Raw genomic sequence first — 16,677 nt, 5'->3', positions numbered from 1 at the left:
CAGAGGCCACGCGGGGCTCACGTGGGAGTTTCTGCTCTGCCACCTTATTGGCTCCAGCCAAGCCACCCGTCCACACCGGTCCAGAGAGGCCCCGTCCCCTGGGCAGTGGTCATGTTCAATCTCCCCAACAACAGGCTTGTTTCAGGAGCCAGGCCCGCTGCCTTCGAAGGGACAGGACCTGAGTCAGCACTGCAAGAGACAATGCCATTTTTACATGTCCATTTATTAAACAAGAACTCCTTCATGACGATTTAATACAATATTAGCGATTAGTGTTGAGAAAATTATTTTCCCTCTACATACAAAAATACAGATTTGAACACTATGAAAACAATCAGGACAAGTACCATGAAAAGTTGGTCCTTCAAAGGAAATAAAGGGGAAACCGAGGGCAACGTGAAGCTCTGCCTGCTGTCGGGGACAAACCGACCAAAGCGAAGGCTCCGGGGCCCAAACCGCTGCACGCGGACGGAGTCCGACCCGAGAGCCGGTCGGAGCCTGCGGGGGGCCTGCCCCTGGGAACCGGTGTCGGTTCGGGAAGCCAGAGTAGGATCTCTGACCAGCCAACAACATAAACCAGAATGTACCAGACGGGCATCACTTCAGAACACCCCACAGCTGTGTCTAACTGTCAGAGAAAACAGACTTTTGTGAAGAAAGTGCAATGGTTGGTAAATGAACATCGTCCCCCAAAGTGCCACAGGGCGAGTGCCAATGAGTCATCGCATTAAGAGTTATTAACCACCTGACTCGACTTCCTTTGTTATAAAGTAATTACATACTCTGGCCCTTCCAAGAGGACAAAAAAAACTACAATTTTATGTTTCAAAAGATCCATTCCTTCATGTTGCAATGGCTCAGCTAGTTTCCTCGAGATTTTTCTTGACCAGATAGAGCTTGTGTCCCGTAGGGGAGGCAAAGCAAGAAGGGCAGCTAGAGCGCCCTCCTGTGGTGGTTTCCTCAAGCTCCTCGCAGCAGGGGATTGTTTTGTTCAGACCCACAGCGAGAAAGGGCCAGGGAGCCTCACCAGCTCCCCAACCCAAGCAGATCCAGTGCTTGGTGGAGCCCTGGACCTGCGGGGAGGTGGGCGGGGGGGCGGGCGGCCCTCAGGTGAAGGGCGCAGCACAGCCCCGCCCCAGCGCACCCTCTGGCTCACAAGGCCCAGACAAAAGGCCTTCTCCGGTTTAGACCCAGAGAAGGGAGGCCGGAGCACCAAGGGTGTTGTTCTTTTCTCTTTCTACGGAACCACTGCGCCCGTTCTGAGGCGGCTCATCGGAGGCCGAACCACTATCAGTGGTTCTCCACACTGAACACGTGGTTTAAAAATGCCCAATGCAGTTATACCGATTTAGAATTATTTCACAGAAATATACTCTTACTTTCAGACTGTTTTTTAAATAAGCGGGAACAAGATGAGGGGCAGAAAGCAGCAGAGAGGACGCAAGAACAGCCAGGGGTGGTTTCCATCATTTTCTTTTCAAAAATACACACGAAGTCCAAAGGGAAAATGGCCAACCTCAAAACCAGCGCTGCTGAAAGCAATATTAAAAGGACACGATCTAAAATCATGCTACAAAAATAGTGTTATCTGATTTAATTAAATGTACATCTTTTTTTTTTCAATTACATGATTAACAAGAGTGTTTATGTGACTGACACACGGAAGGCACCAAAGGTGAAGTGATTATAGTTGTCTTGAAATATACAAAGACAGAATTACCTACTTGGGGGAAAAAAACATAGTCGTACCTGTAATAAATAGTTAAGTGTTTTTCCCATGGGTTCCTGAACCCCTACAAATTGCAACATATACAAATAGTTTCGATCCCTAGCATTCTCCTAGAGGGAAGCGCAACAAAAATCAAGTTATGAAAAGCCCTAGCTTTATGCCTATGTCATTTCACTGTGAGGCAGAATTTGAAGACTCGTTTTTAAATGGGCTGATGGGGTTGAAAGAGTTGAAAGCAGGTGGCCCCTCTGCGGGCCTGAGCCACCCTGGGGGGCCATCCAGGCAACAGAGCCAGCCTCCCCCCACCCAGCCTTGGGCCAGCCAGCTCTTCCTTCAAGCCCAGAATATTTGCCTTCCTCACTTTTGCAGAGAGGGGAGGAGAATCTTGAAACTTGCAAATGGATCCCGGAAAAGGCCCCACGGAGGGAGGCAGCCATCAGCCAGACCTGGTCCCCCTGCCTGGCACGGGGACGGGCTGACACAGTCCCCACCTCCCGACCTTCCCTCCAGGTGGCTTTCCTGATAAGAGGAACTTCCCACTGGGTTCCAGCAGGGCCCTCCAGAAAGGACTGGGATTTGATGGTCTCAGATGGCTACTGAATCACAGACAAACCCCATCAGAACCAATTGTGTCGCACCTGCTCTCTGCTCAGAGGCACAATTATGAAAAGAAACCACGGGCCTCGCCCTAATCCCACCCACAGAGGTCATCTGAGACATTTCCTCCTCTGAAAGAGAACCGCAGAAGTTCTGATGGCTCGGTAGAGCCCAGGCTATTAACCCCTTCATGAAGGCTCTCCCGCCTTTGACTGTAATGCATCCCGAGCCACCCCAGGGTGTCTGATTGAAGGTCTTGGCATCAAAAACTATAGGCAATGAAATAACCCTATGAAAAAGACACACTAATCAAGGATCCATAGTCTCAACTTCATTCTAGGAAAACTACTACCGAGTCATTCAAACTCAGGGGGCTTGCAGGGAACTCTTCTTTTCTACGCCCACAGAATATGACAAACTAGAGGAAAATCCCCAAGACTGAGACAACATATCCAAATGGAATAAGAATATGGTCCAGACCAAAGAAGGGAGAGTGTATCAGGCCCCACTCCTCCGTTTCAAGCCCAAGAAGGTACAAATGCCGTTTACTGGTGTGAGGAAAAGCCAAACAGAACATTGGCTTTCAGAAGACAGTTCTAGATCTAACACGTGCTGGGGGTGTTTTCTTTCAGAAACAGTTTTGGAATGAAAGAAATGGAAAGGGTCAAATATTTCAAATTACCTTCTCACCAGACAATTCTTAGCGTTTATTTCAGCAATATCTGATGGGAAGAGAAGAAACCCACTTCTTCTGAGGTTCGTAGGGCGCTGGGAAGTGCGCCCCAGGCAGTGCTCCATCTGCGTCTTCTCCAAGGTGGGAGATGAGCCAGCCACCTGTCTAGACCTGCGAGCTCCCAGACTCAAAGGCAAGAGCCCCAAGGCACACGGGTTCCTACATTCAGCTCTTGCTCTCAAGCTGATTCCAGAACAAGATCTCACTTTTCCAAAGACAGAGGATAGAAAGGCGGTTAACCAAGCACATTTCTTCAAGACTTCCTGGGTCAGTAACCAGTCTGGTGCTATCCTCAGCAGACCGAGTCTGGGCTGCAGCCCCCCCCCCAACCTGCCCCTGCTCCCAGCCTGTCACCTTGCTGGTCCTAAGCATGGGTGCTGATAAAATGAGCAAGGTCTGGGGAAGAGAGAACCCCTGGGTTCTACAAACTTCACTAGGAAACTGAAAAGGTGCCTGGAGACCTCACAGGTTAATGGCAGCCCCTGGAGCAGGCAGCGACTTTTTATTTTGCTCTAGAGAGTCAGTTGGCAGCAGCCCTCAACCTAAAAAGTGTCTGTGCCTTTTGCTACCTGTTCAGTGTCGTTTTCATCCTTTAGGCAAGACACAGAGAATGAGGGCCAGGCAGTGGCACGACGACTCCCTGGATGCCGTGTTTAGAACAGGGACGGCGCCGTGGGAACCACATCAATCGTCGCTGCCTTCTAGAATCACTGCCTTGGCCACAGGCTGTTGCCACACTCTCCTCCTCTGGTAGGACAGGTGGTTCTAAGAACGACCTGCGGGAAGTCTCGCGCCCGGAGATTAGAACTTGGTCCACCTCTGAAGCACAGAGAGGCGAGGGGTGTCTTCCCAAACAGCACCAGTGTCCACAAGGAAAGGTGAGGTTATTCGTGCGACAGAAGAGTAAGTGCTTCTCTCCTCAGAGACCACCTGTGGCTTTACACGAGTCAATCACAGAGAAGCCTCCGAAGACAGGCTAGTGAGGCTGCACACGTTAAGGGCAGGAATGTTTTCGAGTGAGTCACGGAGCTCTTGCCAGAAGCGTCCAACACAGGGTGGAGGTCAGACGCACTCCATACCTCCCCACAGGCACGAGCATTCCTGCCAGGGATGGTGGTGGTGCCCAGGGGGCTGCGGTGTCGCCCCAAGCCAAGCCCTCAGAGCCAGGCCAGGCCCTTGCTGGCTTCCCTGCAGCCAAGCTGGGCTCTGCTGATGCTGGCCCTTCAGTTCAAGTTGCCAAGGAAGACATGGGTGAGTACTGGGACTGGGTGGGCCACTCATTCTTGCCTTTGTGTAGGCAAAAGTTATCCCTCTTGAATGACTATTGCTGCAGAATAAAAATCTAAAATAAAATACTTTACTGTAAATCAAACTTCTGAGATTTCACTCTGTAAATGCGTTGGTCCTTCCCCAGATTTATATGGTGCCAACAGGTGTCTGTAGGCTTTCATGACTAATCTCTGTGTACAAAATCGAGAAGGTATTTCCCTTCATGCCTTCAAGCAAAGAGAAGGTAAAGGAGAATCAGAGAAAAAATGACCACATCCACCGAATCAGCGCCAAGATAAAATTTCTCTAAAGACGTCAGTGTCTGCATCCATCTGAAACCACCGAATGCTTGAGGGTTTCAGCCATACGGTCTCCAGGAACAAATTCAAAGGCACGGAGCAAAGTAGTTCTCTTCAACCTTGGCACGGACTGTGAAAGCCATTATCATCCCACCAGAAAACTCAGAGACACCAAGACTGCCTCAGCCTGAAAATGCCCCAAAGCAACCTGACACTGATCCATACTGGAACTATTAAACGAGAAAATACTCTTCCTTCCATTTGCAGGGAAAAAATTCTTTAAGCTCCCCCCAAATCTAGATTGTCTTATTTGTACACAGAGGCAACCCAAAAAAAGGCAGGTGCCTTCACATTCACCTAAATGCATTCCTCCGTAACTTCTTACCGCCGCACTGCCCTGGGTGACGAGACGGGTGTGCGGCACACCAGGTTAGAGGACTAGCTGGCTACTTCCGGTTGTAGTGAGAGCTAATTCATAGAATGAAATATATTTACTAAAACCATAGGAGAGCCTCACGGCACAAAGGACATTAAATAGTTACAGGGACATAAATAATTCCAAAGATTCTGACACTAAGATGCAAATTAGCTCCTAAGTCGCTCTGAGGCTAAGGTGCCGTCACTTCTTGTCACCCGTCAGCATTTACCGTTTCCAGGGGCTTCAGAGCCGTGTCTTGCGGCTGATGGCACGTCCCCAGGAGGCGAAGAGGCTCCCTCTCACCAGATGATAAGCTGGCCTTATTGAAGTGACTCGGGAAAACCTGGGCAGCAATCCTGCCTGAATGGTATTCCTTTCTCCAGTCCTACTTCAAAGGCCGTTTTTTACCGAGGCCAAGTAACATGATTCCCAGCAGGAGATGTCTGATAAAGCTCAGGGTGGTCCTTCCAAATGGGCCCCGTTTAATATAAGGCTGACTGAGTCTTGGTGACCCTGTCTTTAAATGGAATTCGCAGAGGGAGATAAGCCCAATTTTGACTAGGCATACACACTCAACAAATGCAAAATAAATATATAAAATGAACAGATAAAATCCAGATGTCAGCATCCTCTCAAAAATCACTCCATACAATAGGTCCAAAGTCTGCGAGGCATGACTCGCACTGCCTCGTGACAGACGAGGAAGGAGGGCTCGGTCAGAATGCTCTGCAGCACGTCCAGCTGTGGCCAGCCCTGGCTGCCCTCCGGGGCACCCCAGGGAGGTGAGTTACCACCATGCAGGCTGGGTCTGCACTGGCCGCCGTGGCCCCCGGAGCACACAAAGTGGCCTGCCCACGTGACCTGGGCCACTGCCCTGGGGAGGAAGTACCGCAGCGCCCAGACAGCACCCGACGTTCATTCCGGGAGCTAACCCCTAACCCGCCCACTCAGAGACGGCGCAGCACCATTCCCCACAGAGCCCCTGCCTGGCTGTGTCACCTGATCACCCCGGACACTGCTCTGTTGTGAAGAACGAAGTGCCACACACGCACAGATGGACACTGCCTCACACATGCTCTCCTCTCATTACCCCACGGACACACACTCCCGCTCTCTCATCACTCGGTAATGCCGCTCAGGTGGTGATCGGTCACCAGCGCAAGGCCCGGGGGATTCTCCAAGTTACTGCAAAATCTCCCCCCCCCCCAGCAATAAATGTTTTTTCCTTGGTCAGGGCCAATCACAAAAATATTAGAGCTAGAGTGAGGTCTGTAAACATTAAAAACAGTTCGGAGTGAAAACCTGACAAGTTAAAACAGTTTCTCCATAAAAGATACAATTAGTCTCCAAAAGGAAAAAAAGTACAGCATCATAGGGGCTCATTTAACTCCTTCACCACAATAATCTTCACTCTGTCAAGAATCAGTTCGAAACCTAACACACCCAGAATTCTTCCCAACAACTTCTAAGATGGATGTTCAGAGTAGGGACCCGGGGCATAAACAGCTACCGTTCGTGCCTTCTGAAATATCAGGGAAAGAACACGTGGTGCAGATTCAAGTATTTTCAAATCCTAGACAAGTCCACTCAGAAGCACTTCCGAACTCTTCTCAGGTATTTGAAAATTAGCCACATCTCTAAAGCAGAGGTGTGTCCCCACCTGTGGTCCAAACAGGCAAGTGTTCTGGCTGGTGGAATGGATCAAATTCCTTTCCTGGCTTTTACCTGAAAAGGTGAAATTACAGAAAATCTTCAATTCAGCCTCAAAGTATTAAGGGTAGGCAGGAGAGTGAAAAACAAGATGGTCCCCATGTTCTTGGACGGGAATCTGGGATTCGGGGAGGTGATTCACTGGAGGAAGCATTGAGTGATTTCTCCGCAGGGTGGGAAATGAAGGTGCCCCTCCCGCATGTCAGCAGTCCCGGGGAGCTGTCCCAAAGGGACACCAGCTTTGCCCACCCCCATAAAGTCCAGACCCAGCCAAGAGCTTGCCCAGCACACCCATCACCAAGACCCTCAGTGACACACCTGGCTTTCGGGGCCTGTGCTGGCTGCCTCGATGCCCAGGCACGGAAGACAAGCAGCAGGGGAGGGTCCTGACAGCGAGGCTGATGCTGACGGAGCTCACCCTGGGGCCGCCCAGGCATCACTGCCAACAAAACTGTCCCAGCCTCACACCCTCATTCCTTGGTTTCCACCTGCTCCTGGCAGCCCCCATTTAATCCAACGTGTTGACTTGTCACAAATACACATGACAGGGTGGCTCACCGAGAGATGGGAAGCCCGAGCGCGGGGGCAGTGAGGACCTAGAGTGGACATGGCAGCCAGGCAGGCCAGCTGTTCCCACGGCCACCAAACCCTGGAGAATCTGTAGGTCTCTCCCGCCCACTGCGGTTGGAACACTGGGAACAGGCGTTCTCCACTGCACATTTCTGCTAACAGGGCCACTCTGGAGGGGGAGAACCCTTTCCCAAAATGAGCTTTTAGCAAAAAGGACAAAATTCAGCTTAATCACATAAAAATCTGACATGACAAGGGAAAGAAAACTTGATTGAAAGGACGGAAATGAGGACGAGAGGAGAAGGGCCCCAGCGGGCCCTCAGGTGTCCAGGCGCTGAATCTCGGGGCGGCCGTCGGCGTCCCTGGACTCCGTGCGGGCGCGGATGTAGTCACTGGCGCTCTGCTGGCGGACACTGACCCTCCACTTCCGCACCGCCAGGAACGTGTTCACAGCATAGGCCGCGGTCGCCAAGAAGCCAAATATCTGCAAGAAACAGCCGCAGTGAGTCCTCAGACACAGCAGCAGTCCACAGGGTGTCCGGGCGGGACCCCGCGTGGCTTTGTGGCAGCGCCCCCAACACCTCGCCCTGATGATCGTTTAGCTGTCAGACTGGGGCCCAGTCTACAGTTGTGTGACCCACCTAAGTCATGCCCAATCTGAAAACGGCCCAAGGTTTCTTTCATAGTATTCTGGATCTTTTTTTTTTTATTTAAAAAAAAAAAAGCCTCTTTTACAGCACCTTCACAGTCACTGCTCCCAGAGGGGAACATACATGTAGACAAAATGCCATATACGCAAAAAATCAGGGGCTCCAGGGTGAGCCCAACTCAGGTCACAAGGCCTGACATTCCAAATCACAGCCCCTGACCCCCACCTCCTCTCCAGCAGCCTCTCCCTGGGCAACTCCAGGGTGAGAAGCAGTGAGGTTTGGCTTAGTCAATTATGACTACGGATTCTACTGAGCGACACCTCGACACCTCACAGGGAGAGCAGCTAGTTTAATACTTTTCATGAACCTCTTTAATCACAACCATTACTAAAGTGTGGCATAGTCTTCGTAATGCAGAGCACAGGGAAAGTCTTATGTTATCTGGTTCCTGCCCTACCCCCGTGGCAATCACCCTGAAGAGCAAAAACGTCACCTGACTGCTAAATGCTGACAAGACTGTTCTTCTTCATTAAGACCCCTGCACTGGCCGGTAAGGCTTGGAAAAGCAACACCACTATAGACAGACGTCTGCGTCCCGCTGGAAACAGACTAAAGCAGAGGTTCTCAAACTCGAGCCTGCATCTGAATCAGCTGGAGGGCTGGCTAAACACCATTCTGATTCCACAGCTCTGCCAGAGCCCGGGAAGGGCATGTCCTACAGGTTCCTGGGTGATGCTGAGGCTGCCTGCCCAGGGCCCCCACTTTGAGAACCTCAGCACTGAAGGAACAGAGACCTCTGTGGGCCCAGTAACAACTTCGTTAGCAAAGAAAAGGCTGAAGGAGAATGAGTAGGACACATACTAGGAGGGAGAGGAGAGAAAGTCACAAAAAGCGTACAAATCGGCCCAAGTTTTAACCCCTTGAGTTCACCTACCACAGCCGCGATTTCTGCTCCGGTTCTGTGATTTAAAGCAGCCAGTACAATTGAAGCGATAAAGAAAAAGAAAGTGCTGAGTCCAGTGTTGACCAAATCCTAAAGAAAAAGATAAATAAAATCACTTGAAAAGAAGCATTTTGTGCTTTGCCCTCAAAGCCATTGAGGAACTTTCAAAGTGAGTGGCCCGACATCCAGCCTCTCTGACGGCTGCGTATCTGAGTCCCTGTAGCTGAGTCTCGATGGCCCAGGGGCACTGCTTAGACCGAGGAAGGCAAAGACGGTAACGGCTCCTGATGCTGCTCCGTAAGTCACCGCGGCCAAATCCACGTTACCGTTTCTTACCGTCTCACACTTCAGGGACCCAAACTGCTGACCTATCAAGGCCATGCTCAATAACTACTGTGTACAGTTCTATCGCCGTCTTTTAAAAACTCATTCAGATCACCCTGGCATAGACAAAGCTCCCCAAAAATCCAGAACAGCAGGTTTCAACTGGTGTGCCACGGGTGTGCTGCAAGAATTTTTAAAATATGCAGTACCGGACTATTTAGTCAGGGGCACTGACCTCTTTTCCCTTAGAGTGTCAAATTGAAAAAAATGACACCTGGCTGGTGTAGCTCAGTGGATTGAGCATGGGCCTGTGATCCAAAGGGTTGTGGTTCTATTCCCAGTCAGGGCACATGCCTGGGTTGCAGGCCAGTTCCCAGCAGGGGATGCACAAGAGGCAACCATACACTGATATTTCTCTCCCTCTCTCCTTCCCTTCCCCTCTAAAGATAAATAAATAAAATCTTTAAAAAAATGACAAGTCAACACAACAATAGTCGTCCAGTGTGAATGAATCAAAATTATACCTATTTTTTGTCAGATCAGCAAAAAACATTTTTTGGTGTGCAATTTTAGTCATTAGTCCATGTGCGCCGCGAGATGAAAAAGGTTGGAAATCACCGGCCCAGAATGTGCGGAAAGGGGTGATACCCTCTGGAACATCCTCTCGGTCACCTGTGACCCCTCCAGCACACTGTATCCAAGCCCGGGACCTCACCCTCTTCCGTGCGCTTGGTCTTTCAAGCCTCTCTGTTGTTAAAGCCTAGAGGATTGGCTCCTGAGATTCCTGCCAAGCAAATCGGGTTACACACCCAGTGCTACAGAGATTTAACTCCTATCTTGTCAAGAGAAACACAGCCCACTGATTAAGAGTCGCAGCCAGACTCAGGTCCTAACAGATGGATCGTGACCTTGGACAAGGCACTTCCCTTCTCTGCGTCCCACGGGGGAAGGGAACCCCCCTCTCGGAGCTGGTTTAAGGATGAGGTAGAACAAAGCATGTGAACAGCCCAGCACGGAGCCTGGTCCACAGTTAGTGCTGCCTGCACCTCCGCTGTGACTTCTGTTACTACTACTGTGGCCTCAGGCCCTGGCAGCCTGGGCCACACCAGAGTCCCTCTGTGGCCTCTACAGGAAAGAAAAAAAGTTCAGGTAAAATTCCGAACTGCTTACGTGCCAGACTGACCAAACCACCAACACCAGGTTGGTTCTCCTGGCTGGCCTGACTTCGAGGTCTACCTCCTCTTTTTAAAGATGCAAAAAGGCAACGTTCACGTCATCACAGTGCGGAGCCCGTGCAGCAGGAGCCCCGACACACTCCTGGTCATGCTTCTGCACAGGGTCACAGGGTTACGGGGTCACGGGGTGGAGCCAGGGCTGCCTCTGAAACTGTCCGGGGTGGCTGCCCGCAGGGACAGCTTCGGCTGGGACCAGTGTGTTAAGCCTGACCAAATTTCTCACAAATTCAATCCGGGAAGTGTTGGGTTACGCTCAGCTTTGGGTGAGGTGCTGGTGGAATACAGAGAAGTCTATAAAATGTACTTTCCAAACCAAAGACTATTCCAATACGAGCAAAATGTCTTATGATACAATGTGGAGGCCAAACATCCAACAAAACAGTGCGCACCTTCATGGTGACTCTATGAAAATCAAATATGGTAAAGGGCCAATAGATATCAAAGGTTTCGAAGAGGTTCGTGTCCTCTGTGTACATATTCCACATCTGGACCTCATGTTAAATATCGTACTCGTGCCAAAAGGTCTCAGTGCAAGGATGCTCGTGATATCATTCAGAACAGCAAACAGACAAGCAAACAAAATGCTCGAGAATAGGGCACCTGTTAGGTAAAATGGCATTTCCACAAAGGAACACTATGCAGCCATTAACAATAATGATATGGTTGTATATTTAATGTGGAAGATACTTAAGACAGTTTAAATTAAAAAGCATGACTTTAATGGTTCCATTTTTCTTACTCACATATCACAACATACATGCACATGTGAAAGACAGTCTAGAGAATACAGTCAAGAAGTTACACCCAAGTGTTACAACTGGCTACCCCTGCGTGGGTTGTATCACATAAGATCTTTTAAACAGTTTTACTGAGATACAATTCACACACCATACATATTATACACCCAATTACAGCATTCAATTCAATCATCACGATCTAATTTTAGAGCAGATTCAGCATTCCAAAAAGAAACCTCGTACTTCACAGGTAATTGCTCACCCCTCCCCCAATCCTAGGCGACCACCGGTTGGCTCCCTGTCTCTATGGACTGGCCTATTCTGGACATTTCGTATAAATAGAATGATATACTTATTACATGCTCTCTAGTGACTGGCTTCCTCCACTTAGTGTAATAGTTCTAAGGTTCATTCATGTTGTAGCGATACGTCCTTTCTCTTTATTACTGAGTAACATTCTTCGGTACAGATACACCACACTTATCCGTTCAACAGTTTTTGAACATTCCTACTTTTCAGTTATTATAATAATGTTACTACTTTAGACGCTGTTCTATGGACATATGTTTTCCTTTCTTTTGGGTGAGCACCTGATTTTATTTATTCTATTTTATTATCTATATCTTCTAGTTCTTCTACAACAAACAGTTAGTTACTGCTTCCACAGTTCAAAAGGCTTAAACCTGGAGCGCTGAGAAAGTCAGGCAACACCAGCTGCGTGAGCGCCTTGGCCCTGAAACGAAACCGTGGCTCTCCGCGCGCGTGGTTCCACTTCTGTTAGGGTCACGCAGGGACTGCCCCTCAGATGTAGACTTGTGAGAATTTTTAGCCAATATTGACGTTTAATTTTTTTTAAATACTTTTAATGGGACATGCACTATACAAGCCCCATCTTGGCCAGTTTGCCACACTCATCCCCACCCCCCGAGGCTGCACACCTCGCCACTTTAAGTTCCCTGTCCGGCCCCTTAACAACCCAGGCCTGCATGCAGCCCCCCTGTGCTCAGAGAAGAGGAAGGTCACACGTTTTCGAGTCCCTTCTTCATCGACACACCAGTAAGTTCCATGGAGCCCAAGTAAATCCAGTAACAGATCAAGAAGATCTGGCCCATGGATAGGTTTGACTGGTACAGTGTTCAAATTTGAACAAGCCAACATTTAAACGTCAGAAGCCTGCACATAAAAACTAATTTCTAAAAAACAAACAAACAAAAAAAACCAACTTCCAGCTGCTCTCGAAAAACTGGCCCAGAAGTCCCAGGAAGCAGCAACGCAGCTGGCTGGGGCTGAGCAGGACCACCTTCCCCATCACCTTGACCCCGGCTCATGTTCTCACACGCCCGGCCCCAGTGGGCCCTGAGTTTGTAACGCTGCTCCAGCCCCAGACACTGGCCTCCCACGACACGCGCCACCCTCTGTGCTCTGTCCGAGGAGCACCCACCTGGAACCCTGCAGTTTTCTCTGACTCACTCCAGTAACCCACTGCCTCCTTGCCAGCATCCCCCAGGCCTTGCCCAACAAAACCGGACCCTCGGAGCACACCTGACCCAGGGGAGCCGCTTGCATCTCCCCATCCTGCACTTTCAGTTCCCCAAACCTGGCGTGAAGCAGGTGTTGGAGAAGCAGTCACAAGTGAGGCCTCTGTGGCAGACCCAGCCCTGCCTGTTGTCACTGCTGCCGCCCCCAAACCACTGGGCTCTGCAGCTGGCCCCAGTCTCAGCCCCACACACGGAGGGGAGTTCACAGCCAATTGGACCGTGCCGTGCACTGACCAGTGTTCAAATGGCCCCGTATCAAAGGATCTGTCGTAATACTCATGACAGTAAGGACTGCCATCTACAGTCTTTTGTGCCAACCATAGAACGCAGTGTCTCACCATATCCTTACCTAGTTATGCTCCAAAATACCCGTAAGACAGGACATGTTATTCTGCTCTACTTTTAAAAATAAGGAAACTAATCCCAGAGAGGATGAGTGCAATTAATGAAAAATATATATTTTGTCCTGCTCCCTAGTTCTTTAAAATTTGCTGACTGATAGGAGCATCTTTTCATCATTCATAATGAGCCCCTTTCCACTGTCCCCGAGTCTATGCTAATGAAGTGACCCTGGAACCCCCAGAGAGCTTCAGGACAGGGGATCGTCACCAGAAAAACCAACCACGTCATTAGCGGGTTGAAATTTTCAGCCCTGCCATCCCCAGACTCAGGGGAAATGTGAGGGGCTGGAGACTGAGTTCAATCCCCAAATGGCCAGTGCTTTAATAACCACACCTGCAAGATGCAACATCCACAAAACCCTGAATGACACAGCCCAGGGAGCTTCCGAGTTGGTGACTACATCCACATTGCACCCCAACTCTGTGGGACCCTTCTGGACCGTGCCCTATGCCCCTCCTCTTCCATTTGGCTGTTTCTGAGTTGTGTCCTTCGTAATAAACCAGTAATTATAAGTAAAGCACTTTCCGAAGTTGTTCCAGAGAAGTACTGCACCTGAGGAGGGCAGGTGTGGGAACTGCTGGACCTGCCGGCCCGGAAGAAGTGTGGGTCACCTGGGAACCGTCTGTGGCTGGTGTCTCAGGTAGGGGCAGCCTCATGGGACTGAGCCCTTAACCCGTGGGGTCGGTGCTAACTCCAGCAGTTATTGTCAGAACTGAATTAAATTGCTGAACACCCGTGTTTTTGGAGAATTAGAGAACTGCTTGGTACTGAAAAACTATGTGGATTTTTTTGTCAGAAAATAACCACACATTTGGCTCAAAACTGGTATGGAAAACACCACACAGTGAGTCATGGCCAAGGCCTCAGGGCGCTGCAAGTGAGCCCTGTGGGTGATTCCAGACTGTTCTCAACTCACCACAGCCCCTGGCCTGGGGTCTCAGACAGGGAGAGAGAGAGGCCTGTGGGAGGAGGAGGGGCCCCCAGAGGCCGCTGAAAAGGAACACCAAGGAGAAAAACGGAAAAGCAGGTCGGAGCGGTGTCACAGGAGGCAAGAGTACACAGCACACCGGGAAGTTCTGAGTGTTCCGCAGCAGACACCGCTAAAGCGTTTGGTGGGGGGGGGTAGAGAATGACCAGAGGAGGAGCGCAGAGGCCCCCGTGCTCCTGAACAGAGGACTTTGGAGGACAGAAAGGGCAGTGGATTGGCGTGAGCGGGGGCGCAGGCGGGGCAGGCTGTGATTGTGTCTGAGAGGCACACGTGGGGCTTTTGGGGTGTTGACACCATTGTACCTCTCGGCCCAGGGGCTGGCTACACACTCTTTATCATTCTTCAGTAAATCATATGTTTGCTTTTGCAAATTTTTTGGAATGTGCTATATTTGACAATAAAAGATGAGAAAACAGAGATTAGAAGATAGGGAAATAGAGAAGGTACGTACAGACCTCCCTCCTCTTTACAGAAGTTTGGATGAGTAGGAGGGTGGGAGCCCCTGCCAGGCTTCGGGTGGTGGAAAGGGAATGGGAGAGTAATCGGGGGTGGGGGTGGCATTAATCAAGGCAAACAGAGGTGAAACAATGAGTGTGTGAGCTCCTAATATACAGAGAAAAACAAATATAGCAGAATTGCCCCATAGACTCATAGAAGAAGAAAAAAAAATCCTGGTGTGACTCAGTGAATTGAGCACTAGCCAGCAGACCAAAAAGCTGCAGCTTCGATTCCCAGTTGGGGCACATGTCTGGGTTGTGGGCCAGGTTCCCCAGCGCAGGGTGGCACCGACTAATGTGTTTCTCCCTTTCTCCATCCTTTCCCCTATCTCTAAAAATAGAATGCATGAAATCCTAAAAAAAATAACCAACATTAATACAATCTGAATGCATCAAATTATGTTATATAAAGTATTTTTTGTATCATCCTCCTTATTTACCATTTTCATGCACATCTGTGTCAACATAGGCTCCTGAAGTGACCCATTTTTCTAAATCTGTACCAATCACATCCTATTTCACTCCCTGGCTGCCTCTGTTGGGGACAAAAATACCCCCAGCATCTTGTGGGGAAAGCACACGCCCAGGGCCAGCCCTCCGTAGTGACTTGATGCGCTGTGATTAACTGGAAAACTCAGTTTTGCCCTCCTCCCAGAGAACAAATGACCAGGTGCCCCCAGCCAGTGCCATCGCCTCAAGTTCTTATGATTCACATGCCCTTTTGCTGGATGCGCACACATCCTCCTCTGCTCTAAAAGAAAGTTCTGGAAAGGACCCCAGAGGACAGAAAGGTGTTCCCAAGTGGCACATCACCACCCAGGACGTGCCCCAGCCAACACCAGCCAGGAGACAAGGACTAATGGTTGGCTTCCCAGTGAAAAAGATGTACTCTGACATGACCAGAGGGTGTAGTCAATGAGCAGAAAGTCTTTCATGATTAAAATAGAAAAATTAATATTTCTGAAAGCTTACTAACTAGGTATTTCTGGGGATAAAACCCAGAATAAGTTAGTAAGAAACCTGAAGTATGAAGTTTTTTAGCGGATTCATCTCTAAAGCAGGTAAGACAGAATTAAGGGAGTCAAGTCAACCCTGAGGAGAGACGTCTACAGGGGGGTGAGGAGGCTGACAGACGGCAGCAGCGAGGCCTCGCTCACCTGCTAAGGTGTACGTACACTGCAGCTGCAGCAGTGACCACTGGTTAGAGGAGCTTTTATACGCATTGTCTCCTTTCATTCTTTTTTCAAAAAGTACTTATTTAATTATTACTTTAGAGAGAGGGGAAGGGAGGGAGGAAGAGAGGGAGAGAAGCATCAATGTGTGGTTGCCTCTCGAGAGCCCCCCACTGGGGACCTGGCCCGCAACCCAGGCGTGTGCCCTGACGGGGTATCAAAATAGCAACCCTTTGGTTTGCAGACTGGTACTCAATCCACTGAACCACACCAGCCAGGGCTCCTTTCATTCTTAAAACAATTCTATAAAAAAAATATTATCATCTCTAACAATGGTGGAACTTATGTGGGACTTTAAGTGACTTGCCACAGGGTCATTATATAGCCCTGATGAGCCACCATGGACTTGAACCCAGACAAGTCTGTCTAATTCAAAAGTCCCTGATCTTAATCTTTCCTTCTTTGTCAAAAAAGTTTTCCTGCAGATTTCATTCCAAGTCCACCCAGGCCCCTCCCTCAACATACATTTACTGAGAGAGAAAGCCTCGGCAATGCAGGGATCTGGGACACCAGTGAACCTTGCCCCCAGGAGATAAGGACAATGACCTTACCCCACAGAGCTTGCAATTTGTTTGGCAGAGGTTTGTGAGGTTCTCTTTTTGATCTGCCTACTACCACACTATCAATTCAGATGACGACTCTGCAAGCATTTTCCTATGGATAACACAAACTGTATCTTAAAAATAGTCAAGACATTAAAACCTGTCACCCAAAACTCAGAGGAAATGCCTCCAGTATCTTGAGGTTTAGAATTTAAATTCAAATCACATTTTTCTCAGTTTTTCAATGCTGAGACAAAACCAACT

At 49.4% G+C, this 16,677-nt stretch overlaps 1 protein-coding gene across 2 annotated transcripts in view; it reads right to left on the bottom strand.

Moving 5' to 3' along the window:
- Positions 1-204: 204 nt before the first annotated feature.
- Positions 205-16,677, bottom strand: part of CMTM4 (CKLF like MARVEL transmembrane domain containing 4) — a 56,559-nt gene continuing 40,086 nt past the window's right edge. The window contains exons 3-5 of one of the 2 annotated variants that reach the window (XR_005084869.2): positions 8,910-9,008; positions 7,074-7,809; positions 205-6,770 (exon numbers count right to left, since the gene is read on the bottom strand). Coding sequence is in view for 1 of the 2 variants with exons in the window: in XM_037162544.2 (XP_037018439.1) it covers positions 7,645-7,809; positions 8,910-9,008 (264 nt within the window). In the remaining variant the exon portion in view is untranslated. Of the gene's footprint in view, positions 7,810-8,909; positions 9,009-16,677 lie in introns of both variants that reach the window. The other variant, XM_037162544.2, reaches the window with a different exon arrangement.

This window comes from Artibeus jamaicensis, unplaced genomic scaffold (assembly GCF_021234435.1).
Source record: "Artibeus jamaicensis isolate MK-2021 breed Jamaican fruit bat unplaced genomic scaffold, CSHL_Jam_final contig_464, whole genome shotgun sequence".
Taxonomy (NCBI): Eukaryota; Metazoa; Chordata; class Mammalia; order Chiroptera; family Phyllostomidae; genus Artibeus; species Artibeus jamaicensis.
Note: the sequence above shows the minus strand (reverse complement) of the source record. Positions and strands in the feature narration are given on the sequence as shown.